General features: G+C 38.7%; 1 protein-coding gene and 1 non-coding gene across 3 annotated transcripts; both read right to left on the minus strand.

The window, feature by feature from the left end:
• Positions 1 to 1,418: 1,418 nt before the first annotated feature.
• ZBED3 (zinc finger BED-type containing 3) lies at positions 1,419 to 26,221 on the minus strand. Of its 2 annotated transcripts, XM_007486447.3 has the most exons (4): positions 26,086 to 26,221; positions 25,810 to 25,952; positions 6,905 to 7,004; positions 1,419 to 6,392 (listed from the first exon to the last, which is right to left on the minus strand). In XM_007486447.3, the coding sequence occupies exon 4, from the start codon at positions 6,360 to 6,362 to the stop codon at positions 5,712 to 5,714; it is 651 nt and encodes a 216-aa protein (XP_007486509.1). In that variant the 5' UTR covers positions 6,363 to 6,392; positions 6,905 to 7,004; positions 25,810 to 25,952; positions 26,086 to 26,221; the 3' UTR covers positions 1,419 to 5,711. The 2 variants fall into 2 exon arrangements, with proteins under 2 accessions (XP_007486509.1, XP_007486508.1); XM_007486446.3 differs by lacking the exon at positions 25,810 to 25,952.
• Positions 7,673 to 7,814, minus strand: LOC130458680 (small nucleolar RNA SNORA47). The gene has a single exon (XR_008918080.1). It is a non-coding gene; the product is annotated as a small nucleolar RNA SNORA47 (small nucleolar RNA).
• Positions 26,222 to 27,641: the final 1,420 nt, after the last annotated feature.

Genomic DNA, 27,641 nt, shown 5'->3' on the forward strand with positions numbered 1-27,641 from the left:
AAACAAGGGGAGTAGCTAGGTGGCTCAGTGGATTGAGTCAGGCCTAGAAACAAGAGGTCCTGGGTTCAAATGTGACCTGATACTGCCCCCCAGACCTGGGCAAATCGCTTAGCCCCCTTTGCCAAACCCTTATCTCTCTTCTGCCTTGGAACCAATATACAGTATTGATTCTACATGGAAAGTAAGGGTTTAAAAATAAAAAAGAAACGACAAGATCAACTTTTTTGAAACTTGGAAAGAACTATGTAAGATAATGAAGAGTGAAATGAGTAGAACCAAGAAAAATATTATATATAGCTACAGATTTAAAATTTGAAGAATAACTTGCAAATTTTCACCTTTGGAGAATGGACTGAGCAGTGAAAAAATAAAAGACATTACATATATATGAACATCTTATTTTTATATATGCTTACTAGATGATGCCTTCTATGGTGTGGGAAGGGGAACAAAGGACTGAGATGGAGCAGGCTGAGACCCCCAAGTCCACAGAACAGAAAATCCCCAGTAACATTCCCCCTCCCTTTTCTCCTTCTCCATCTAGGACATGTTTGGGTCCAACATCCCTAGAAACCCCTGAATGTGTATGTAACCCAGGAAAATTCTTATGTGTATAAGGAAATTCTCCCATCTCTCAGACTGCTGCATAATATATCCCCTAAAAATCACTTATGAATGGCAAATTGTATTGTGATCACTTAAGATCTGTTAATCATTTCATATTACTATGGATGTGGAAAGTTTGTGTTGCAGCCTCTACTTGTTTTACTCCCCCTACAAAAAGTGTGATAACTTTCAATAAACTTGTCTTGTTTGCCATCTGCACCTGGTCTTCCTGATCCCAGCTTTGTTTTCTTTTGTTTTCCTCTCTTTCTTCTTACCCACCTTCAAGGACCCTTGAATGTTATCCAGCAGGCTCCTGACAGATACCTAGAAATAAATTCTATTAATAAAAAAACAAAAGAATGGAACGAGGAGGGGGAAGGTGACAAAAGGTCTGAATGGGTATAGGTGGTGAGGAGGTGAATTCAGGCTTCCAGGAGAGGACACATTATAGAACAGCAAAACAGACCTGCAGTTTGTAAAAGAATTTTCTGTCCACAGAGTCTCAAGAAGAATAAAATCTTGGGGGAAACTAATTAGGGTGGTCATCCCTTTATAGGCAATCTAGCAAAATGCAACGTCGTTGGGCAGTTAAAGAGAAGGGAGCTCACTCACCTGGCCAGGAGTTGGAACACCCCAGTTGCCACCTCACTTGAAAGGGGTTTATAATTCCTGTTGTGATGATGGGGAGAGCTCAGACAGCAGCCACTGGTAGAACCAGAAACAAGGCCCCTCACTCAGTCTGGGCTTCCACAGAGTCCATTTACCTTTTTTATTTTTATTCCAAAATTAGCAAACAGCAAACAAAACAAGCATTTCTTTGTAAAAATTTATTTTTATTCTGAAATGAAAGTATTTCCAAAATTTATTTTTATTCTGAAATGAAAGTATATGGAGTAGACTCCATATACCCATTCAGATCTTTTGTCACCTTCCCCCTCCTCGTTCCATTCTTTTGTTTTTTTATTAATAGAATTTATTTCTAGGTATCTCTGTCAGGAGCCTGCTGGATAATATTCAAGGGTCCTTGAAGGTGGGTAAGAAGAAAGAGAGGAAAACAAAAGAAAACAAAGCTGGGATCAGGAAGACCAGGTGCAGATGGCAAAGGGCGGTTGAGGTGGAGGGAGGAGGAATTATCCAGGAAACTTCAGCTCTCTATCATGTCCAGCTGCTTTTTCTTTTTGAAGGGTAATCTCAACCTGTAACTTTCAAAGCTGCCCTACTTTTCGGTGCTTCTTTCTGCCTTTATTTTATCCGCTGCATTTTTAAGTTGCTTCAGCAGCCTTCTTTTCCTTCTCTTGTCTAAAATAGTATTTCTATATACATTATAAAGTAGGAAAGGACTGTATATGAAACTCATCTGTGTAGGCCTTCATATATAATCTTTTGCAAATCTCCTGCTTTCTACCTGCAGAAAAATAAAAGTAAATCATCCTTGCTTTTTTTTTTTAAACCCTTACCTTCCATCTTGGAGTCAATACGGTGTATTGGCTCCAAGGCAGAAGAGTGGTAAGGGCTTGGAAATGGAGGTCAAATGACTTGCCCAGGGTCACACAGCTGGGAAGTGGCTGAGGCTAGATTTGAACCCAGGACCTCCTGTCTCTAGGTCTGGCTCTCAATCCACTGAGCTACCCAGCTGCCCCCCTCATCCTTGCTCTTAATCAGCTTATGTTCTATAGAGGGAAGCATGTACAGTGCACACAGAAGTATATACAAACCACAAACATCTACCGTGGGCTGTAATAATGTGCCCAGACCACATTCTGTACCTTTCTACCCAGGCATGCACTAGGGACAGGGTCAGTCCTGGGCAGCCTGCCCTTTAATGAGATGGATAAGTTCACTCTCATTGGCTCAATCGCCGTCCCAACACCCTGAGGGAGGATTATTCTTAACAGTAAATTCAATTATGGCTCACAACTAGGTTTTCACTCCAAAAAAAAGTAAAAAGGCACTTAATGTATAATATGAATTAGAGATGAGACAATTGACTCTTATACAAATGAAACATTAAACTTAAAAGACTTAAGTTATTATATTACTTAATATATATTAAATGAACTATATATTCAAAATCAAATGTAGAACAGGATTCAGTAACAATTTATAAGGACTATTTTCTGGATAATGAGACTGGAGAGGTAGATTAGAGACAGGCTGTTGTATAATTTAGAATCATATCTTAATAATAAAAATATTATATTTTAGGAGGTTTATTAAATGATCAATTAGAAATCAAGGAATAAAGAGGACACAAAAATAAAAACCACGTGCCCATGGCTGATTAGCCATTTCAAAATCCCTGTGCTTAGCTTACCACTGCCACCATGTTTGCCAAAGAGAGAGCATGGGAGGAGTTACAGCCCGTTAAATACCAATAACAAGATCTTGCCAATGTGGAGACACAGGAGAGATTATAGGGAATCTTGGGAAATACTAAGGACTTCTGGGGAATGAAGTCAAAGGTTCAAAATTTTCATTTATACACAACATACTGAACTTCCAGAGAATCAGAGGGAAGGGGGTGGAGATTACGTTAATGTAGTAAATCCCCCCGTTAATTGTACAATATATTTTGTGCTTTTATGTGCCTGATGGTAAAATTCTAAACATGTAGACTCCATAGATGGAATGACTTACTGGGGAGACCTACATGTTAAATCTCCTGGAGAACCAAAAGTGAGGTGGATGAAAAGCCTTGGCAGGAGAAATGTGGCTTAAAAAAAAAAAGATCTAAGCTATTTTTTAAAAAATGAGTTTTTTCTTGTCCCTTCTGGTCTTCAATTGTATAATTTAGAATTACATCTTAATAATAAAAATATATTTTAGGAGGTTTAAGTGATCATTAAAAAAATCAAGGAATAAAGAGGATAGTTGACCATTTAATAAATGCTTCTAAATCAAGTAATTTCTTTGACAAAGGAAGAAAAGAGGGAATAAAGATGCTTGTGCAACTCACACCTGATGGTCTTATTCTCCCCAGTAAACCAGGAAGTGGTCCTTTGCCAAGAGTGAGGTGTAAAACTGGAGTAGGGGTAAGACTGGGGATTAAGGGGTAGGTGAAAAGTGTGAAATGGCTGTACAGGGGACTTAATAATTTAAAAGTAAACAAGCTAAATAAAAGGATTACCAAGGAGCATCAAGGACTTGGGATAGGTTTGTGGGTAAGAATTTGTACTGGTCTCCTTTTTGTGGTATTCTCAAACAGATTTTGGCAGCCCAGGAGGAGCAATAAAGAAAACAGAAGGTGGAGGACTAGGAATTGGTAAGATTAATAGTGTGAAAAATCAGAAGGCGAAGTATTCTAGGGTTCTAGTCAAAGCATTCCTGAAAGGGTTGACCATGGGCTGACAAATGAAACCAGAAGGGGATTGAGAATTTAAGAGTCCAGACAAAGGATACCAGCCAAAGGTGTCTCTTGGGTGTCTAATCTAGAAACAGAGCAAAGATACTACAACTTTTATCTAAGACCTTGTTTTTTTTCTTTTTTAAAAATTATTATTTCAAATTTTACAATTTCCATACAAAAAGATCATACATAAATGAAAACACAAATCTCTTATATGTTTAGCTTACTTTTCTTCATATCTACATAATAAATCCCATCCACAAGTGTCCCAGCTCTTCCCCATTCTTCTTCATCACAGAAGGCATTGCCCTTGAGACCAACATGTTCATAAAAATGGAATCTTTCAGGTTTTCACCTTTCAGTTCCCTTTCTAGAATAGAACACTTACAGTTTATTCTTCCAGCATTAATTCTGTAGCTCCATAGAATGTTCTCTTGGTTTTACTCATTTCGCCATTCATTATCTTGCATAGTTATTTCCAAGTTTGTTTTTTAAATTAGCCTGCTTATGGCTTCTTATGGTGCCCTCATCACAGTCATACACCACAATTTATTTAGCCATTTCCTAAATGATGAGCATCCTCTCAATTTGCCACCACAAAGACAGTGGCTATAAATACTTTGGAACATATGAACTCTTTTCCTTTTCCCCTAATCTTGTTGGGAAACAGACGCAGCAATGACACTGCTGGATCTATGGATATACACAATTTTATAAACATCTCTGGGTATCTCAAAGAAGTCACAGCCCTCCCTATAATGATCCCACTTCTTGGGTTAATTCCACCAACAGTGTATCAGTGTCCCCATTTTTCCACATCCCCTCCAATATTTGTCCTTTTGACCTTTTGTCATTTTAACCAGCCTGAGGGTTGTGAGGTGATATCTCAGAGTTGCTTTGAGCTATATTTCTCTGATCAATACTGATTTAGAGCATTTTTTCATATACCTATATATAGCTTTGATTTCTTCATCTAAAAATTGACTGTTCACCCATATTTTGCCCATTTATCAATTGCCCCTTGCTTTATAGGACCAATTTGATCATCTGTGGATAGGCATTTAGTGAGAGAAAAATATCTGTCGTTAGGCATAATGGCTTCCAGGGTCGTTCACGGCTAGCTGAATCGGCATCATATAAGACTGATGTTTCTGAGTTCAGAAAAGCCAGCAGAATTCCCACTTTGTTACTGATGTTCCTTGGCTCCAGCTCAGATGTACTCCTGCCTCCACAAGGTTTCACTGTGTTCCAAAACTGTACCCTCAATAAAGCATTTACTGAATGTTTACAATAATGCCAGACAATGTGCTAAGTATGGGGGAAACATACATGAGCAAGAAAATACAGCATCCCATCCTCAAGGAGGTTCCACTCTAATTGAGGAAGAAGACAAGTGGGAGGCTGGTGAGGATGGAGAAGGCCAGACTCTGGGGAAGATACTGATGAGAAGTGAAATTCACACATCCGGGCGGTGCAGATGCTTGAACAGTGTGGTCATGGAGACGAGATGCTCCAAAGGACCACAGAATGGCATTCTCTCTGCGTCCCCAAGAAGCATACATTTGGAAGGAGCAATCATTTCAGTAGGGATTGAAATGTAAAGATGTCCCTCTCCTGAAATCGGGAAGCGACAGAGCATGGGGCCTGAAGTTTCCTCATCTGTAAATTGAAAAGGAAATGACAAACCATGTGGGAGACATGAAGAGTCAGCAGCAGGAAGAAAGCGTGGGGGGGCTCCGCTTTGCCGAAGGTCTCCAGTCTAGAAGAGGACGTTGGTGATTAGGTAGCCCTCACCGCGATCCTCTTGCTCCTCTTTGATGGGGGTGGACAGAGGGGCAGTAGCCAGGGCCAAAGCATTTTCCCTCTGGCATACTTCCAGGAGCCGGGCTTGCAGCCCTTCCTTCTCAGCCTGAAGCTCCTGCCTCTTCTCAGCTAAATCCTTTTCCTCCTCTTCAATGGCCCTTTTCCTCAATTCCAGGACTCTTTCTCTCCTCTCCACGGCCTTCTCTCTCTTCTCCAGTTCCCGTTCCCGCTGGCTGGCCCGTAAAGCCAGTGCCCCCATCTGTTCCATCAGGCGCCCCCAGTCACCCTCTACCCCGGGGGAAGAGGATGGAAGGGAAGGAGGTGCTTCTGGGCGAGGGCCAGCCTGCCGGTGGCCGCTCTTTTCCAGTTCTTGCTTATGCATGCTCTTCAGATGCTTCCACAGAGCTGTGGTTCCAACGTTAAAACCGGGACCTCGGCTCACTTGCTTTCCACATAGCCTACAGGTGGCATATTGACTGGCAGGGAGACCAGAGCGGGCTAAGGCCAGGTGAAAGTATTCCCAAGCTTCGGAGTACCTCATTCCGCGGCCGTGGGCCACAGGGGCCGCGCTTCTGACGGTGTCAATATATGAGCCGCCTTCTTCCATTTTTTTCCACCTCAATCTTGGTTCCAGGCCCTTTACATCAAGGGGAGGGAAAAAAAAAGAGTTAAAATGAAATGCTGCCCCAAACCTTAAAATCACTTTTGTTGCTATCATCATTCTTCCCTGAAGGAAACCATAGAGAGAACCTTCTCAAAATTAGGTATCTGAGGTTTCTCTTTTGATATTTATATATCAACGATTTTTATACTAATTTTTAATAGGAAATTTAAGTCAATATTTTTGTACCAAATTTTCTAGACCTAATTATATTTTTATTGCTAACAGTCACTTCAGAGGACAGATACTGGCAAAAGATGAGACTGATGAACTCCAATTTAGGGGCCAGCTGTACAAAAACATATAGAAAAGGTTCTAGCACCAGAAAATTGTGGGGGGGTTTGCCTCAAGTCAGTGTAGAAAAAAAAACCTGCCCCCCCCCAAATATCTTTGTTTCTACTGACCCAAGATAACTCCTGCCATCCCCTGAATAGCTAGCTAGGTATTCATTCAGTCTTTAATAAGGAAATAAAAACAAAGATTCTCACCTAGTCAGAACATATCTTTAAGATAGATATCCATGCAAAATATCTCAAATTCAATGAAACCGATTCCAGGAGCCTTTTCTACTTGTTAACGTCATCATGCCTATGAAGGAAGGAACAGGGAAAAAAAAGGAATTTATTTAGTAATTGCAAGGTTAAAAGTGGAAGGACGTTTAAAGTCTGACTTCCTTCATTAAATACCAAGAGAACTTATGACTAGCCATTTCCTCTTCCCATTCCCTAGAACCCAATTCGTTTCTTTTAATCCTAGACTTCCCACCTCACACCTCCATACATTGGAGGGGAAAACTTTATAGAATATTTAGAAAGCTTTAAAATATTTTTATACCAGAGCTCAAAGCCAGAAAGTTTTGCTGCTTTGGAACAGTGTTTTTCCAACTCTTAATCAGGGGGTTCCATCCCCCAAAGAGTCAGACATGACTAAGATGATTGAACAACAACAAAAACCTGGATTGGGGGAAAAAATCACATTTTTGTTCACATAGAAGTGAAATTTAATATTTCCTTTAATTATGAATGAAGTAACCACTATTCTTCTGACTTTACCATTGTGACTCCATTTGGGATGGGCAGGAGGGCACCTCTGCCGGAAATCTTTATCTCCTTGGAAATAAGCTTCTATTGTAGCGCACAGGTTTCCACTAAAAGCACCTGGAAAGTGTGCAAGTCCAAGGACTGCTCATGCCTCTTAATGCTTTAAGGCTTGACAAAAGAGCTCTTGAGCCTCGTTGGAAACGGAATCCTGAGACTTGTCTGCAAAGGAAGCATTGCTCATTCCCTTCCATGGAGAAAGAAGAGAAAAGCCAATGTTTCTGGCATCACTTTGCTGTCGGAGGCAATAACCGGTAGAGGGCAGCACGGAACATAACTGCCTTACCTTCTCTGTCCTCCAGGAACATGGGTATTATGTCTCTGGCCCTAGATCAGGAAGAACCCAATTCTCTAAAGCAGGGGTTCTTAACTAAGGGTGCAGGGAGAGATCTTTAAGGGGTCTAGAGCTGAGCTCTTCTTAAGTTCAAATCTGACCTCAGACACTTACTAGCGGGGTGACCCTGGGCAAGTCACTTGACCCTGTGTGACTCAAGTGGAAAATGAGCTGGAGAAGGAAATGGCAAACCACTCCAGTATTTTGGCCAAGAAAATCCCAAATGGTCTTGAATGTATAATTGAAAATCTGTTACCCTAAAAAAAAGAACTACATATCCTGAGAGCCCACTAACTTCCTGTCATTACATACTTCCTGTAGACAGAGTTGACGTTGAGGCTTCTCCTCTTTTTTTGGCATGATGTAGCATCAGCAGTGATGGCGGTAAGTGAGGATTTTGAAAATGGCTAACCAGTCATGGGCACGTGGTTTTTATTTTGTATCCTCTTTATTCCTTGATTTCTAATGATCTTTAATAAATCTCCTAAAACATAATATTTTATTATTTGAGATTTAATTTAAATTTTTATATAAACAATGACACATATTAAACCCAGTGGAATTGTGTGTCAGACACAAGAAGGAAAGAACATGAGTCTTGTAACCATGGAAAAATATTCTAAATTATCTAATTAACTAAAATTTTTTAAAAAATCCCAAATGGAATCACAAAGAGTCAGGCATGACTAAGACGACTGAACAACAACAAAAACCTGAATTGGGAGGAAAAAAATCACATTTTTGTTAACATATAACTGAAATTTAATATTTCCTTTAATTATGAATGAAGTCACCACTATTCTTCTGAGAAGAGGTCTTTGGCTTCACCAGACTGTCTATAAAACACAAAATGATGGTGACCAAAGGTTGGCCCCTATGAGATTAAAAATTAATATCTAATACCCCAAGTATTTATAAGATTTATTAATAATCCTTTGAAGTAAAGGAATAAAATAGCCTGAGTAAAAAGGAGTTTCCCAGTCTGCCTAAGCAGGAGAGGAGAGAGAGAGTGAGGGCGGAGTTACAGAAACTTTTATGTATAACACATAAGGATGTAACGCAGAGAATAAATTGTCGTTGCAGAGCCTTGACAAACTATGGGGAAAGGCACGTGCCAAATGGTATACGTGCAGTGTGGAGATAAAGGAAGGCACTTTGCAAAGTTCTATGTCAATGCAAATTATTGTCATTTTTATTATTAGGCTAAAGACCAGACACCCAGGTAATGTCCTTAGTAAGAAAGAGTCATTCATACACTAGAATTCTCTTTAAACGTACAATAGTAACACTAATTATCTGTTAGTTTAAACCTTGTACTTTGGTTATAAAATTAGCACTTCTAAGTCTCAGCTGAGCTTGGGTTCCAGATGTGGACCATAAAACGCTGTGAAAATCAGAATGACTCGCAAAAAGATTAAAAATGATTTTGTTTAATCACAGACACTAATGACCTTAATCAAGACTGACCAACTTGCTTAAAACAAATAATTATCCTTGACAAAAGAAGTGTAAGTGAAATCTCAGTCCATTAATTTGCTAGCTTCTCTTCTCAAAAAGGACAGTGGCCTAATTAAATATGTTGATATAGTTCTACAAGTAAGAATAAAAATGGCAATCCTAAATTAATTTATGGATTAGTGCAATGGGCTATTTTATAGAATTAAATAAAATAATTATACGTGGGATACATTCATCAGCTATACCTTCTCAATGACAAATAAATATATAAGAAAATCTTGTAAAATTATCTACATGAAAACTGTGAAATATAGGTGACTGATAAGTTAGGGATACTCTCAAACCATCACATGAGGCCTCTTGACTTTCTATGCATCCCAAGCGCTTAGCATAGTCCCTGGCACATAGTAGGTCCTTAATAAATACTTACTCAACTAAAGTCCCATTATTAATATCATTTATTGTGATACTTCATTTGGAATAGGGATTAGACTCACCGTGGTGCCAAAGGGACAAGTTGGAATTAATGAGTAGAAACTGTCAAGAGGCAAATTTGGGAGAATAATTAGTCCTCCATTTTTTTTAATATTCTATTGTTCCACAAACCAACTATAGTCTGGAAATTCCAACATTTCAGTGAATAGCATCTAAGTGTGTCAAGTCAGCAAGCATTACAATCAAAATATACCGTCACAGAAGACTGAGAGTCACTGCTGAAAAAGCACTGTGCTTGCTCACTCGCCCATGTTAGTCTATGCCCATCTGCACATGTAGAGATGTTTGTGGAGAGATGTGGGGCAGCGAAACCCCTACAAATGCCCATAAAATCGAGCTTTGTTCAGGACAGATACCTGTACCAGCCAAGCCCAACTGACTGTGCAGATGGCCAAACAATAATGATGATTTCCACTTGCTACAACATTGCAATTGATTGGGGAAATCAAAAGGAACAACTCCCAGACAGTCATTCAAGTCAACAGATTTTTAACTTGCAAACAAGGAGGATGTCAATGCAATTAGATTTTACTTTGGGGTTTTTAAAAAATTATATTGCAACAAAATAAAAGGAAATGTTCTCTTAATAATTTAATTAAAAAAAATTTTTTTCCATGGTTGTACGATTCTTCCTGTCTCCTTCCCCTCTTCCTTCACACCTCCTGGGGCTGACAAGCAATTCCACTGGGTTATACATATATTATCACTCAAATCCCATTTCCATATTAATTCATTTTTGTATGAGAGTAATCTTTGAAAATAAAAACCCCAAATCATATGCCCATATAAACAAGTGATAAATCATGTTTTCTTCTGGATTTCTATTTTGGGAGAATAATTAGAGCTTTCCCAGAATGGATAAATAGGTGGTAGATTGAAGCTTTTCCAAGCAAATGTTGCAGAACCATGCCAGTACTTATCCAGGTTGGACTTGACTTAAGAAGTACATTCCAATCAAAATGGATGAAAAATTGTAAACAGCTGCCACAAATACATTGCACACAGGAGTTTAATAAATGTGCAGAATTCCTACAGGGTTTCAAGTTTATACCTCAAAGAGGTATTCTAAAAAATCTAGTAGAAAACTTCTGTTGGCAAACCCAAGTCCTTTTTAATGTACTAGGATTATACAAAGAAATCCCCTGAATATTTTAAATAACCTGAGTTCAAATCTAACTCCAGATACTAGCTCTGTGATCCTGAGCAAGTCACTTGAACTCTATCTCAGTTTTCTCATCTGCAAAATGGAGATAATAATGTGAAGATAAAATGAGATCATAGTTACAAGGTACTTCGCAAACCTTAAAGCCCAAAATTATTATATATTTTATTTCTACATGATCAGTTCCCTGCCCAAGAGAATTATTAGAAAAGCCTTTCCCCTCCACCACATCCTCCTTTAAAATAGTTTTAAAGATTATTATAAAAATAAATAATATGGAAATGAGTTTTGAGTGATAATATATGTATAAGCCAGTGAAACTGCTTGTCAGCTCAGGGAGTGGGGAGAGAACATGAATCATGTAACCATGGGAAAAATATTTAAAAATTAAAAAATAAATAAACCAAAATAAATAAATTCTGACTCTTTCCCATCTGGTTGAATTTTGCACTATATTTAATAAAGTGAACTATTAAAAGAAAAGAATGTTAAATTAAATAAAATAAAAAAGTGTTTCAAGAAATAGTTTAAGCTAGTCACTATTATTATTATTGTATTACAAATGACCAACTTAAAGTAGGCTGTTTCTATACTCTATCTAGTAATGAAACTCTATCTAGTTTCCCTAAAGAGGGCATACTGTTGTTTATCCTGGTTGCCTTATTTGTTTCTCAGAAGAAACCATTTTTTAAGGGGGTAGGAGTGGGGTGGAAGGGATAGGCTTTCCCAACAAGCCTTGGCTGAAGCAAAGACCATAGCTCATTCCTGCATCTCACACAGGTGTGGCAACCATATGTCTGATTTCAAATATTCTATTGTTCCACAAACCAACTATAGTCTGGAAATTCCAACATTTCAGTGAATAGCATCTAAGTGTGTCAAGTCAGCAAGCATTACAATCAAAATATACCGTCACAGAAGACTGAGAGTCACTGCTGAAAAAGCACTGTGCTTGCTCACTCGCCCATGTTAGTCTATGCCCATCTGCACATGTAGAGATGTTTGTGGAGAGATGTGGGGCAGCGAAACCCCTACAAATGCCCATAAAATCGAGCTTTGTTCAGGACAGATACCTGTACCAGCCAAGCCCAACTGACTGTGCAGATGGCCAAACAATAATGATGATTTCCACTTGCTACAACATTGCAATTGATTGGGGAAATCAAAAGGAACAACTCCCAGACAGTCATTCAAGTCAACAGATTTTTAACTTGCAAACAAGGAGGATGTCAATGCAATTAGATTTTACTTTGGGGTTTTTAAAAAATTATATTGCAACAAAATAAAAGGAAATGTTCTCTTTGGCTATAACTTTGGCTATAACTAGCAAGATAGATGGGAGTACAAACCTTTTGTCCTAAGAAACATCTGCTTAAAAAAAAAAAGTAAATGATATATGCTATGGAAAATGAACTGGTGCAAAGAAATCTCTGTTGGCACAGGATAAACACTACTGGATTCTTCTTCAGATATGGCTTGTTATACACTGAGTTTACTCAACACACTATAACAGTTTTAGGATTACCGAAAACCAAGATGATTTTTTAAAAATCATTTTTCAGTTGTGCCCAATTCTTCGTTGAGTCCTTTTTTGAGTTTTCTTGGCAACAACACTGAAATGGTTTGCCATTTCTTTCTCCAGCTCATTTTACAGATGAGGAAACAAAGGCAAACGGGGTTAAGTAACTTGTCCTGGGTAAGGAGTCTAACTTGCAGACTGTGCTGTTTAACACAACTGTTGTAGAGATATTTTTTTTCATTAAAATTTTTAAATATTTTTCCATCCCTCCACTTCCCCTCACTTTCTCCCAGAGCTGACAAGCAATCCTACTGGGTTATACAAGTGTTATCACTTCATACCTATTTCCATATTATTCATTTTTGTAATTATCTTTTAAAACCAAAACCCCAAATCCTATACCCAAACAAACAAGTGATCAATCCTATCTTTTTCTTCTGCATTTCTGCTCCCACGGTTCTTTCTCTGGATATGGATAGTGATCTTCCTCATAAGTCCCTCAGAATTGTCCTGGATCATTGCATGCTGCTAGTAGAAAAGTCGATTATATTTGATCATCCCACAATGTTTCCACTTTCTGTGTACATGTAGAGATATTCCTAAACCAGAATGCATAAACAAATACTGGCTGGGGTACTGATTTGGATAAAGTAAAGGGGAAGTTGCTGGGGTTCCTGGTAGTATCATTTGGAAAGAAGCACTACCTTTTGAGGGCTTCTAGGATTTCTTTGTAAATAATAGACTTGATATTTTATAATAAAAATTATATATATGCATTTGTAATTTGTAATAAAAAATAATATAATTTTTTTAAAAAGATATAAATCCTCCAAAGCCATAGAAAAGAGAATGGGTTGAACTTTAGAAAGAGGTTTGTTTATTCATTCTAGAGGGTCCTGGTCCCTTTCTTTCCATGGCTTTTGTGAATGAAGGAGCTGTGTCAGCCCATATTTAAATAATGTGTCAAAGATTCCATTTGTTGTTGCTAGGGCCAGAAGTAGCTTCTTGGCTATTTGTTGAATTTCAGCAATAACAACAACAAAAAAAAACAAACAAGGAATCTAGAGCCCTGAGATTGTTGGTGGTAAGAACAAGCTCTTTTTATTGTTCCTCTCAGCCTCCAATCAGCAGTACATTTTGGTCAGCAGTCAGCTGCTGGTGAAGAGAAGGGACAATGTTTTAAATAAACTCCATGGGTAAGGGACCAGGAGAGAGGAAGTGATCAGGAATAGGGAGCAGGGCCCTTCAAAGAATGATGAGGAATGTAGATACTGAAACTCATTGGGTTGGTCCATTGGTGTATGAAAAAATCTGGAATATGAAAGGTAGGAGGAGAGATCTCCAGCTGAAACTTGGAGGCTGTGGGTCTGAGTGTTATACCAGAGTATAGAAATAAGGGAGGGATACATTTGTAAAAGTGCTGCTGGCCTTCAGCCTCAGGAAATAGCCTCCAGGACAAACAAGAAGACCAAATACCAAAACCATGATTGTCCTAGCACAGGGACAGACCTGTGGCTTCAGGACCAAACTGGCTAGGGTGCTCAAAGGTATGAAGAGTAAGATGGTAGATAAACTTTATAGGAGTTAAGAGAATCAAGATAACGCATCCTTTCTCAGAGTAGAAGCCAGATTCATGTAATTTCTCTTAAATTCAAGAAACAACAGGCTGTTTTTTATAGAAAATTTTTCCAATTTTTGGAATCCCTAGATTTAGGGTTCAGGGAGTAGGTCTTGTCTACTGGTTTGTGATTGCCAGAGGCTTGCTAGGAGTGACTATCAGAGTTCTAGGTAATCTATCCACCTCCACTTTTGAGAAATTTGAGCTAAAAATAGTATATTCTGAAAATATATTTTGAACAATGATACATGTATAAATGCAGTGGAACCCCTTGTCAGCTATGGGAGGGGGAGGAAAGAAACAGGAAAGGGGAAGGGAACCAGGGGAAAATATCCTAAATTTAAAAAAAATTTAATTAAAAAAAAGAGAAGAGAAGATTATATACTACCTATCTCTCAGCCTGGAGGGAAAGAAAACATCATTACATTTATAAAGTGCTTGGTACAATGCTCAGCACTATGTAAATGTTTATTCTCTTCTTCTTTCCTTCTATTAAAGTTATATAAACATAAATCATTATAATTATAATAAATTATTGCACTTGTTAAAAAAGAAAGACTACATCCTGGAATGGAACTTTACCCCAGGACACAAATCACTTTCTCCTGGGGACTCTGATATAGACTTTGACCTCTGGCTCGATTCTGGGATGCAGAAGGTTGCCTGGATCAGCTTATGATGCTTTGTTTTTCCTATAAAGGGTAGACAGTATTTGAGTTAATGAAGTGATTGTATTTGAGTGTCCTCAAAATCTTAATGCAGTTTGAAGTGATTAAATCTCAAAATGTCACTAAGGTTTTTGGCACATCTTATAGAACAGAGTTAAACTGTTCACTGACCTTCTCCATTCCTGGGATCCAAGTTCCAGTTGGCAAGAGATACTCAAAAGTACACAAAATGACAATGGGAGTAGGATGCACAAGAAGGTGAGGATGAAGTGAGACCACTCGATTCTGGAGCAGCTCGTGCAGCAGGGCTGGCACAGGTGAATCAGAAATAGGATCCAATATTATGCCCAAAGGGCTATAAAAGAATGCATACCTTTTGATCCAGCAATACCACTACTGGGTCTGTATCCCAGAGAGATTTTTAAAAATAGGAAAAGATGTGTTTGTACATAAATATTTATAGCAGCTCTTTTTGTGGTGTCAAAGAATTGGAAACTAAAGGGATGTCCCTCAATTGGAGAATGGCTGAATAAAATGTGGTATATGATGGCGATGGAATACTCTTGTGCTCTAAGGAATAATGGACAAGATGATTTTAAAAAGAGCTGGAGAGACCTTCGTGAACCGATGCAGAGTGAAATAAGCAGAACCAGGAGAACATTGTGCACAGTAACAGTAACATTGTGGAACAATCAAATGTGAAAAACGTTGCTACTAGCAGCAATGCAATGATCCAGGACAATCCAGAGGAACTTACAAGAAAGAACGCTATCCACATCCAGAGAAAGAACTGTGGGAGCAGAAACACAGAAGAAAAACATAGGATTCATCACTTATTTATTTAGGTATATGCTTCCAGATTTTGGTTTTATAACATTAATCAATTAAAAATGAATAATATGGAAATATGTTTTGCATGTTAATACATGTATAACCCAGATTGGATTGCTTGTTAGCTCTAGGATGAGAGAGGAAAGAAGAGAGGGAGACAATACAGACCATATAACTTAAAAAAAACTTATATGAGGAAATTTGTTACTAATTAATTTAAAATATTTTTTAATTTAAAGCAATTTAAGCATTTTAAATAAAAAATTAATTAATTAGAAATTAAAATGAAAAAATAGGATCCAGTGTGTGGAGGACAGTGGGTTACAGTCATCTGGAAAGAGAGATGGATGGCCTTGGGGACAGCAGCTGAAAGAGAAGATTCTTAAGGTGAAGAATTCCTTCTATAGCCGATTCATGGAATGACAAACTCCAAAAGCACATCTGGAATCAGGTAGAGATGCTGACTGGTATATCATTGGCCAGATAACAAGCTCCTGTTAAAGGCAGTTAGTCTTCACAAGTTGCAGCTTGTGGTAAGGATGAAAGCCTCAAAAGTTCCATAACGATTGACCATTGCCTAAAACAATAAGATCCCAGGACTCTTGAAACACTCACACCAGGATTTATCTAGAAAAAGGACCACATTGAGAACAACAACACGCTGGTGGGTTTTGCTTAGTATCCGGGAAGGAGGCAAAAAGGAGTAAATATTCAAAAGGATGGTAACAGATAGCCTTGCAAGTAAGGGAGTGTTGGGGCCACCATCTCGTAGATGTCAGTCTGATGGGGTATCTATAATTGTGCACACAGACTTAGACAGGGAAAAAAATACCACTGGCAAATCTGTCTTTCTATATCTTGTTAACTAACCTTTTCCTAAGAAAACGAATGTGAACCATTCCAGGAAACTCAATAAATTTCCAGAAAGTCTTCCTTTTCCTGTACATTCCAGGGAAGTGTGTGGGAAAAGGCAGGTACAAAGGGACTGTGTTCCCTCAGACTATATAATGATTTTACATTATATTTATTATATACATTATATATACATTATACATTATAAACTAATGAAAAACTAAATTTGGGACTAAAATGTAAAATTCTTGACTGTAAATTCCTAAATTGTAGTTTGAATGCTTTAATAAAGAATGAAATATCCTAGCAAGTTTCAAGTCAACAATCTTTAGAATGTGTTTTAAAGGATTTAGATTACAAGTAGAGAAGAAGGCCTTCTCACAAGCTAAAAGAAACAGGCAATGAAAGGGAGGATGTACAGTGTCAGTGAAGTTTCACAGTGACAGGAAAAAAAAAAAGGTTGCAATTTCATACTTTGGAATAGATGCTCTGGCACTTAGAAACTGTCTGCTTACTATTAGCTCTTTCTTGGTTAACAAAAATAAAATAAAAAGTTTGTGTACAGTGGGAAAAACCCCAAAAGTCATTAGATTTGATTTGAACAGCTAATTAGACTTTTAGTCTTTAACTAAAGTTAAATCCTGATCAATTTAGAAATAACTTTTTAAATCGATGCCTTGAAATAGAACTATGTTATAAATTATGAGATGCCTGACCATTTTTTGTCCTAGATTATGCTCAATTTGAATTTTAAGAACTATCTTGATCCTTATAAAAAGAGAAGCTTATTTAAGAGAGCTGTTATAGAGAAATGTATAAGATTAACTCCCTAAAAGGGGCAGCTAAATGGCTCAGTGGATTGACAGCCAGGCCTAGTGATGGGAGGTTCTAGGTTCAAATGTGGCCTCAGACACTTCCTAGCTGTGTGACCCTGGGCAAGTCACTTACTACCAATTGCCCAGCCCTTACCACTCTTCTGCCTTGGAACTCACACAAAGTACTGATTCTAAGATGGAAGGCAAGGGATTAAAAAAAATTTTTTTTTAAATGATTAAGTCCCAGAAATATCTCATCCTTTCAGAATGAGATGGGAATAACTAGATGAAGATGAAAACAATAACTTGGGAGACAAAGATGTGAATCTATTCATTTGTGAAATTAAAGTCAGAGACCTTTTCTGTTTTGTTTTAAGGAATGGAATTTCATTGGAATGAGTCCTCAGTGGAGAGTAATATTTCTGTTACATCTACTCCATATGAATATGGCTAACAACTGAACATGTTTCTAAAGGCAATTCATTTGCTATATATTATTCTCTGCATACAATTAGGAATTAATTACTTAGAGCGTACACTTCCCATTCCAGGTCTTTTGTTACAATTGGAATACTCAGTGTCCTAGAAATAAATTCATTGGCGTAACCACTGACTCTACAGATGGAAAGCCTTTGCCTACCAAGAATATTGTTATCTATATTTTCATATATAGAATTAGAGCCTTAATAGCATCTTCTTCTCCTAAAGGAATGTTAGACTTAAATTAGTTTTGAGCGTTAAATAGTTGTAGATAAGAGAGTGGGAGCCATAAACTGTGATAATTAAAATGTTTGGGAGCAAAGGATAATTGCAGTGGAAAACTTTGGGAAGGCAGCAAGAACAGATGATCATCTATAGATCAAATATAAATGATTCCAGTGGGGTATGGACAATTCTCTAAAGTTTCAAATGACATATGAGTTCCTAACTTGATATTCCTCTTCTAGCTCTATTGTTAAAAATGTCAGAACCTCAAGATTTGAGCTAGTTTTCACCAAATGACCACATGAACTAATTATTGGAGAAGTAAGATTTGGGAGGGGTATTAAGTTGTACTGAGATTTGTTTTGCAAAGATTTTAGCAGGAACAACTTATGAAGCTCTACCAGTAATTTGGAACCAGAAAAGCAAATCTACTAAGAAGAATCTCCTTCTTGAGAATAAGATCTTTCCCAGAATGTCCAAGAGAAGATGTTTCCAAAGACTGGACAACTACATGGGACATCTAGGATTTAAGATGAAGTCTTATGATTCAATTAAATTTAATTCAATTGAGAATGGGTTACTAAAATACAAAAAGACAAAGCTGGTTAATGTTGATGGTCATTATTGCACGATTTGGGCTTTTTCTTTCATTGTATCTATTGTGGGAAAAATTTAATACCTGTAAGTAGAGTTTTTTTCTTATCCTATATATTAAGTTTTTTCAGTTATCTTGGCATTATGTGAATTTCTCCTCTAAAATTAGTTCATGGTTTTAGATATTCTTACTATGATCAGTCAATCTTTTTGTTCCTGCATTGGCCTATGAAAGGTCTCCCATTGACAAAAAGGGGAAACTGATGAAAATCAAATGATGCTGATTCTATTCTGTATTGTCTCTAATATGTTGTGCAATTGCTCAAGCCATGCTGGACTCTAAACTGACTTCAGAAACTGAACTCACCTATAATGAGTAAAATTTAGAAACTCAGTTCACCCACGGATCAGCAGATGTCATTGACTTTTTGCCTCTCTTGAGGTAAGGTGAAAAAAATGTGTAATAAGTGTAGTAATTCTCTTGTTAGTCAGGCCATTTTTCTACTTGTGCTTGTATGGCTATTGTGAATTATGCCTCTAATGTAAATCACTGTCAAGCTCCTTTGCTTGCTTTCTCCATGATGGAAGCCCTTTGGGTAGCACTTGGGGAACCTTGCAGAAGAGAATATTGGAAAGAATGTTGGAGAAGGTCCTATATGGAGGGAGTAACAGTGTAAGAATGTAACCAGTGGCTCCCCGGATTAATAGAAACTACCTCAGGGAATGACTGAACAAATTGTGGTACAGGATGGTGATGGAATATTATTGTGCTATAAGAAATGATCAACAAGATGATTTCAGACCACCATGAACTTATCCAGAGCAAAATATTCAGAACCAGGAGAACATCATACATAGTAACCACAATATTGTATAATATCAACTGTGAAAACTTGGGTACTCTCAGCAGTGCAACAATCCGGGACAAATCTGAGGTACTTATGGCAAAGAATACCATCCACCACCACCCCCAGAAAGAACTGTGGGAGTCAGATGGATGAGGCTCAAAGTATGCTACCTTTCACATCTGTGTGTGTGTCTGTGTGTGTAAAAACTACCTATATTTTTCACACTTCCATAATGGTCATTGTTGTAAGAGCACATTCATGAAAAACCAAAACCTCCAAATAAAACCATATACATTATTATTTTCTTACAAAAGTGAATCATATGGAAATAGGTTTTGCATGATAATACATGTATAACCCAGATCAAATTGATTACCAGCTCCAGGAACTGGAAAGGAAGAGAGAGAGGGAAATAATTTGGAGTATAAAGAAAACTACATTTGTTATTACCTGTAATTGGTAAAACAAATAATCTTTTTATTTACACACACACACACACACACACATACACACATATAATTACACTATGCCTTCTTGGTGTAGTTTCTATAGAATATCTGTCCCGCTGCTGTCCAGGACAGGATTCATAAATAAAATCCCTTCAATAAACTCTATTAACTTCCAGGCTAGCATGGAGTGTCTTTCTTTCTTCAGTATCTCAGTATTCTCTAGGAAATGGGAGCATTCATTGGGGAAGCCTTCCATCTTACAATTGGCATAATCAGAGCAGAATAGTTTTGCCACCCTACAGCAGTACAGACCACGGATGAGAAAATAAAGAGAGGAGAAGGTAGAAGAAAGGCAGAAGGTGGTGGCGAGGAAAGGGAGCTGGGGTAGTTGGTTAACAAGATTGGGTTTATTTTATTCCTTCAGAACTAAACCTTTTTCTTATTTGAGTCTAGGATTCAGCTTTGAGTTTGATCCAGATCTTTTCCTTGCTAAATTTTTCTCTCTTTAACTTAATCTTGGGCTTTTCCAAAAGAATCAGTGCTTTCTGGCCCTTTCAATTCAATTTGTACAGTCCAAAGGATCCAAGGGCTTATCTGTTCAGGATGGGAATCTTCTAAGAACCTTCAAGGGTAAGCTAATTTGTGAGATTCAAGGGAACCTTAACCTGGTCACTGCTAACTTGGATCCTTGTAAGTTTACCTACTACAAATATCTCTGTGGCAAAGGAGACAAGCTAGAAGGAAGGAGTTAAGGGAAGACCTTAAAGATCAGAGGGAGAATATTCTATTGGATGTCTCTGATTCACTCTATCCTTCAGCATGAATTACAGTGTCCATCCTCAGAGAGACTACCCTGCAAGACAAGGAGGCCTGAGAGATTTGACAGAAAGGAAGAAAAAGGGAGAGAAAAGGAGCAGTCCCATAATGTATCAGAAAAGAAAGGCAGAGGAACACAAGGCTCAACAACAGATCCACAGTCACAGTCCTGGTGTCTGCCAGGAGAGAAAAGAATCCACCCCATTGAGGTACTGGGTTCACACATCCAGCCTTTGCTTTCTACTTTTCTTTATTTATTCCTTAGGCAGAAGGTGCAACTGCTAATTGGTTAGACAGTCCTGAACCACTAATCACTAATCGTGCCAATATTGGCACGAAGCTTGACAATCTCTTTCCTTTTCCATCTCTACTCTTACTCTGCTCACATCAGGACATTTTCCAAGTTCGTAGTGATTAGTAGTTCAAGACTGTCTAACCAATTAGCAGTTGTACCTTCTGCCTAAGGAATAAATCAAGAAAAGTAGAAAGCAAAGGCTGGATGTGTCCTACTTGGTAAGGCCCACCCAATCTTCATGGGGGCTTGTATTTGATTAATTTAGGGGAGACGACTCTTCCTTCCCCTTTGGAGAGAGAGCTGGACACCCTAAGAGGCTAATCAGTTACAAGTGCTACCTTGGGATGTACCTCAGCAGTCTGGAGTGGTGCTGGGTTCCACCACTGTGTGTGTGTTTCACTCATCCTAACTTCTGAAAGCAAATTGTTAGGGAATTTCTTCACTATCTTACTCATTAGTGGGTTTATAAACTAGAGGTCTAAAAATCTGGGGAGCAAGACTAAAGAGAACAGACTTAATGATGTGCTAAGAGAATTTCTCAAGGAAAGCAGCTTCACCTTTTTAATGAAATGGTATTTCCTTAGAAGGCTATTACTCAGTGAGGCAGAATCTAGGTCACACAGCCAATGAGAAACATCCTCCATCATTCTACCACATGGAAGGAGCATTATTCTACCATACAAGCAAAGATGATTCCTGAATTTCATGCAGGCTCCTAGAAGAGGAGGTACAACAGTCCACTGCATCACCACGTGGCCAAGTATTCCAGACTGTCCTAGGAGTCTTGCAGTGGTCTACTGATAAGCCCATCCAAAAGGGAACAAAGCTGCCATTTTAGGAATGAGGCCACCATTTTGTTTATAAAATATGTTTCTAAAATGGTGTGTCTTTTCTTCAGAAGAGCAAAGAATTTGCATGATCAACCAACCAAAGACTGTGACTCACTCCTGTATCTCCTACCGGTATGGCAGCCATATGTTTGGTTTAAACTATTTTGTTGCATTGCCCCATAAGCCATCTAAGGATCCTGGAAATTCTCATATTTCAGTGAGCAAGCACAACAAGAAAAATATGCGGTCACAGAAGACTGAGAGTCACTGGCTGAAGAAATGCTGGGCTTGCTCACTAGTCCGTGTTACTTTACGCCTGTCTGCACATGCAGAGATGTTTGTAGAGAGATGGGCAACAAGCCACGACAATTGTAGCAGTAAAAGCTAACAAATAAAAACTATCTGCACCAGCAGAGAAGCATGGATGCCTTTAGCAACAAGACCAACCTGTATTGATGGGAAAACAATAATGATTTATTTCTCTTTCTACAAATACTGTATTGTAGACATCAAAAGGGACAATTCCAAAACAGGTCACTCAAGCCAATAGATTTTTAACTCACAGGCAAGGAAATAGAGAATATCTGTGAATTAGTTCGGTTGGATTTGTAGTATGGCTTTTTTTAATGCTCTATTTTATTGGCTACACTTGCAAGGTACTAGAATACATGATAATAGGGACAACTACATGGTTCAATGGAGGGAAAGCCAGGTCTAGAGATAGGAGGAGTTGGCCTCAGACACTTTCTAGCTGTGTGACCCTGGGCAAGTCACTTAATCCAAATTGCCCCTTACCACTTTTCTGCCTTGGAACAGATACTTAGTATTGATTCTAAGATGGAAGGTATGGGTTCAAAAACAAACATGAGAACACGAACACACACACACACACACACACACACACACACACAAATCCAAATCTGACTCTAAGAAGCATCTGTTTTAAAAGGAGATAAGTGTTCTACAGTACAGAAAATTAGCTACAACAAGGAAATAGCTTTTGGTTAAATAATATTAGGATTATAATTAGGATATAATTATTAATATTTAATTAATATAATTATATAATTAGGAAATAATAATTAGGATAAATAATATTAGATGATTCTTTAGTTACAACTTATTATATAAACTGAGCTTATTCATCAAACTAGAACAGTCCTGGGATCATTGGGAACCAAGATGAAGTTACTTAGGTAAACTCTACAATTTACTCTGCTTCTGATTCAGTTTGAAATGTTCAAAATGACTTCATTATAATTTTTTAACGATGAAATGCAGATGGCAAGAAGATAAAACATGTTTTTAATTCCCACACTACAACTTATCTAGCCTTTCTCAGCTGCAATTAAATCAGCTAGAACCAATATTAATCAACAAGCATTGATTAAACTTACCCTGTGCCAGGCACTGTGCTAGGCACAAGGGGGCAAAGCAAGTTAAAAAACAGTCCATGCCCTCAAGGAGGTTCTAGTCAGATGAAGAAGCCCCTGTTTCAAGTCATACTATAAGAACTGTAACTAAATAAAGCAATAACTGTAAATAAAGCAATGCTATCATTACTCTGGAAAGAGTATGTCACTGAGTTTCCATTTCTGGGGCTTAAAAGGCTGAAACAGGAAAATATCTCAGATGAGATTTGAAGTCATGTCTCCCTGACTCCAAAATAATATTATATCTAGTATACTATCCAGCTGCCTTAGTTTCTAATGCTGTAATCAAATCTCTTGCAAGTGGTGATTTGGTTATGGGATAGGGTCCCACTTTCAGGTCTACAGACCATACCCTTTCAGCTTAATTTTCTTATTGTTCAAAACTACACTTTCCTGAATAAATGATTAAAAAACAAACAAACGAACGAGGAAAAAAAAACACTTTGCTTCCTAAGATCAAAACAGAAAATTGAGTGAAACATCCAGGCTAGCATGGCAGATATATATGATCACATAAGAAAAACCAAAACAAAGTTCTTTACTCAATGAGCAATTTTCATGGAAATGCTACTGGAACTAATGAGAAAAAAAAATTTTTTTTGAAGTGATTTTCTTCATGGGAAGCCCACCAGGTCCAGCTTCCTAATACTAAATGTAGAGGTGCAAAGTAAAAGGGGAGCAACAGGACTAAAGATCAAAGGTCCTGCGTGAAATGGGTTAAAAATGGGGGTATTGCCTAGCCCTTTCCACTCTTCTGCCCATGAGCCAATATACAATATTGATTCTAAGAAAGAAGGTTAAGGGTTTTGTTTGTGTTTGTGTTTTTAAAGTACAAAGTTATACAGAAATGAGAGAAGTGAAAGAGTCTCATACCATATGTCCTGATATGGGGTTTCACTCACAGTATAGGCCAAAATGATTCTGTTAAGGAGCGTAGATGTGTGTGGGGAGGTGGGGGTGGTAGGTGGCCCAGTAGACAGCAAAATTTGGGAATGGAAGGTATTGGGTTCAAATATGACCCTGGACCAATAACACCAATTGCCTGGTCCTGATGGCTTTAATTTTTTTTTTTAAAGGAAAAAGACTAATCAATCACCTGAATTTGGGGAGTGGGGAAAGATGGTAGCAAATCTGGAAGTTCACATGTCTGGGGGTGGGAAGAGAGGGGTGAAAACTCTCCTTTCTATCAGTTGTTTTTATAAAGGCCTTTTTTCTCTAGAATTCTAGGGGTGGAAAGAGAAGGAAACTTCAATTAGAGGGTGTAAACTCCACGGATTGGATTAATGTACTGCCTCAGATTTTTTTTTTTTTACTCACTGTGTGTATGTGAACAATTCATCTAAATCTACTTGGGCCTCAGTTTCCACATGTGTAAAAGTCAGAGACTGGACTAGATATAAGCCTCTGGGGGTCTCCTGTTTGAGTTCTAGATCTAGGATTCTGTGTTCTCTTCCCCTCCACCACCAAAAAGTAAATGTGTAATTAATTAGTAGCTGATATTAGGGCATCTCGAGATTTTCTGACACAAGTCTTGCACCTTTCTGCTGTGACTGGCACGAGTTCCGAGGCGCCAGGGGCCAGCGGGCAGATCCCCCTTGTGGGTCACCCACCGCTCGGCATTCTTGGGTCTGGCGGAATCTGGGGACAAGTTCCAAAATCCGGGTTACTTTCCAAAACCTGAGCGCGGTCGTTCTCGTCAGTTACGAGCTGTCCTGGGACAGGCCGCTTGACACTTAGTTTCACTTTCCTGGGCTTGGCCACTCGCCAAGGCCTTTCATCTCTCTCTGCCCGGGAGGCGGGCAAGCCAGATCCGCCTGACCCCGACACCTACCCCTACTCCTACTCCCACCTCCACCCCGCTGATACTCAGCAGCTCAAAGTTTTCAAGTCAATCAACGAGCAAGATGGAAGTTCCTGCAGTTTTGAGGTTCAGCACCCAAAACTGGGAAACAAAAACAGAAATGCAAAAGTTAATCTCCATTGGGAGCGTACATTTTACCCAGGGAAAGCCGAAACTAAACTTGGAGCAAAAGCGAAAAACAAATTCAGGGGCTGGGCTTGCAAGCCGCTGGGATTCCCCACCCCCACCCCCGCCCCCTACAAACAACCAAAATAAGAGCAGCAGCAGCAATTCGATTGAATAAACATTTATTAAAGTGCCTGCTAAATGCCAGGCTCTGTACCACAGGGCCCGAAAAACAAGCAAACAACAAAAAATCGACAGTTACCCGCCATCCAAGAAAGTATTTTCTAAACTAGGATACCTACGACCGACGTAGGTGACGAACACTAGGCTTGCAAACATCTTTTGCGTCTTACCGCCCCGCCTCAGGCAAGCAACAACCTCTAGAGCAAAAGCGACAATTCAACAAACATTTATTAAGTGCCTACTATGTGCTGGGAATTCAACCGTCTATCTAGGAAAAGCTATGACTAGCCGCAAAAGAGAACAAATCCAGGGGGCTAGGCTTGCAAGCATCTCGGATTTCCCGCCTATAGTCCCAAACAACCATCAGAAGAGCGACAGCAACAACTGAATTCAATTCAATAAGCATTCATTAAATTCTTACTTACCAATGAGACAGAAATGCAACAGTTCCAGAGACAAATCCCGGATTGGGGTTTACCAATTCCTCAGACTTCCCCGCCCACCTCCAGCAAACAACCCCAACAACAATTCGATGAACTTTTATGAAGTGCCTTCAACATGCCATGCACTGGAAATACAAATTAAAGAAAAGACAGCCAGTTCCAGCCCTCGAGAAGCGACAGTAGCAAAAACAAACAAAAGACAACGTAAAGTACTTCTGGGCTTCGGGATCCCGAAAGAAAGCGCGTCCCCTCACTCACCTGGCCACTCGCAGGCTGTCCGCGCTCTCTGGCGCGAAGTTGGCAGGACCTTCGCCTCCCGGGATTCTCTCGGGATCCAGCCTTGCAGACATCTTGTTCTGGCAAGCCCCGGGCTTCGTGTGTGAGGCTGCCCGGGTTCCCCCCTCCCCCCCCTTAAAGACGCAGCGCTGCATTCTCTACTCCGGCCCCGGACGGGTGGAAATGAATCCGAGACCCCCCTGGTGTCGAAAGATGAATAAGTCACAAAATACTGAAGCTCAGGATCGGGGCATGCATTCGCTTAAAAGACAAAAAAGCGGGTTTACTTTTTTTTTTTCAATAAAGTAAACTTTTTTTTAAAATCTGATCTGCCAAGACCTGAATTCCCAGGTCTATGTTTCTCCGGGACTGTTTGCTTCTCTTCTGCGGAGAGGTACTCCGTAGATGTAATGGAGGGCAAATGCACGCATTAAGTGGCGCTGGGTTTGGATTTCTTTTGCTGTTATTAGTATTGCTATTATTACAAAACTAGTATCGCTGCCATAATTCATCAAAGCAATAATAGTTGCGCGTGTTTATGCAATTTTTTTTATGGCAAATAAAACACTTTCAATACTTTGAACTCTGGAAGTATCTTGGATAGATAGATTTACATACATTGAGGTTCCCTCTTTGGAATGTAAATTCCTGGAGGGTCCCAAGTGCCTTAGCATTTCTTTGTTCTTTTACCTTCCCTTTAGAGTTCCTAGTGTATCTATTCCCAGGTGGAAGAGCAGTAAGGGCTTGGCCACTGAGCTTTAGAGACTTGCCCAGGTTCATTGGCGAACCCTGGACCCCCATCTCCAGGCTGAGTTCTCTATCCACTGAGCCTCCTACCAGATCTGTTTGCATGTCTTTGTATTCCCAGAAATGCTTAATAAATGAGGATTGATTGGTGGTTGTTCCTCAATGGAAAGGATCTCTAAGACCCTCTTTTGGCTCCAAATGCATGAACTGATTAAAGTTCAAACTGTAATGGGGGAGGGAGCAAGAGAGAGTTGAATGAGACCAAAGCAGATTGATGAACCAAGAAGAACCAGGATAGGTTGAAGGACTAAAGATCTCCCAAAGAGGTTCTGGTTTTAAAAGATTGTTACAAAAATGAATAATATGAAAATAGCTTTTGAGTGATAATATATGTTTAACCCAGTGAAATTGCTTGTCTACTGCGGTAGGGGGGAGGGAAGAGAGGGAGATAATAAGAATGATGTAACCATGGTAAAAAAAAATTTTTTTAATAAAATAAAATTTAAAAGGGCAAAAAATCTCCCAAAGACTTGAGAGGTTCAACCAACCAACCAATTATTTATTAAGCCCGTATGTGCCAGAAATCAGGATATAAAGACAGGTATGATCAAGTGCTCAAGTCATTGAAGTCTTACTTCAGTCCTTAAAACATTAGAATCTATGTTTATTTTTAGGCTTTCTATGGGCCAGGAATGAATAATAGGCATGTGAGAATAAGGAAAGGATTCCTTTTTGATCCTAGAAATCTTTTAGAAACTAAAATTAATATTTGCACTAGGGTGATCTATTAG

This window comes from Monodelphis domestica, chromosome 3 (assembly GCF_027887165.1).
Source record: "Monodelphis domestica isolate mMonDom1 chromosome 3, mMonDom1.pri, whole genome shotgun sequence".
NCBI classification, from domain to species: Eukaryota; Metazoa; Chordata; class Mammalia; order Didelphimorphia; family Didelphidae; genus Monodelphis; species Monodelphis domestica.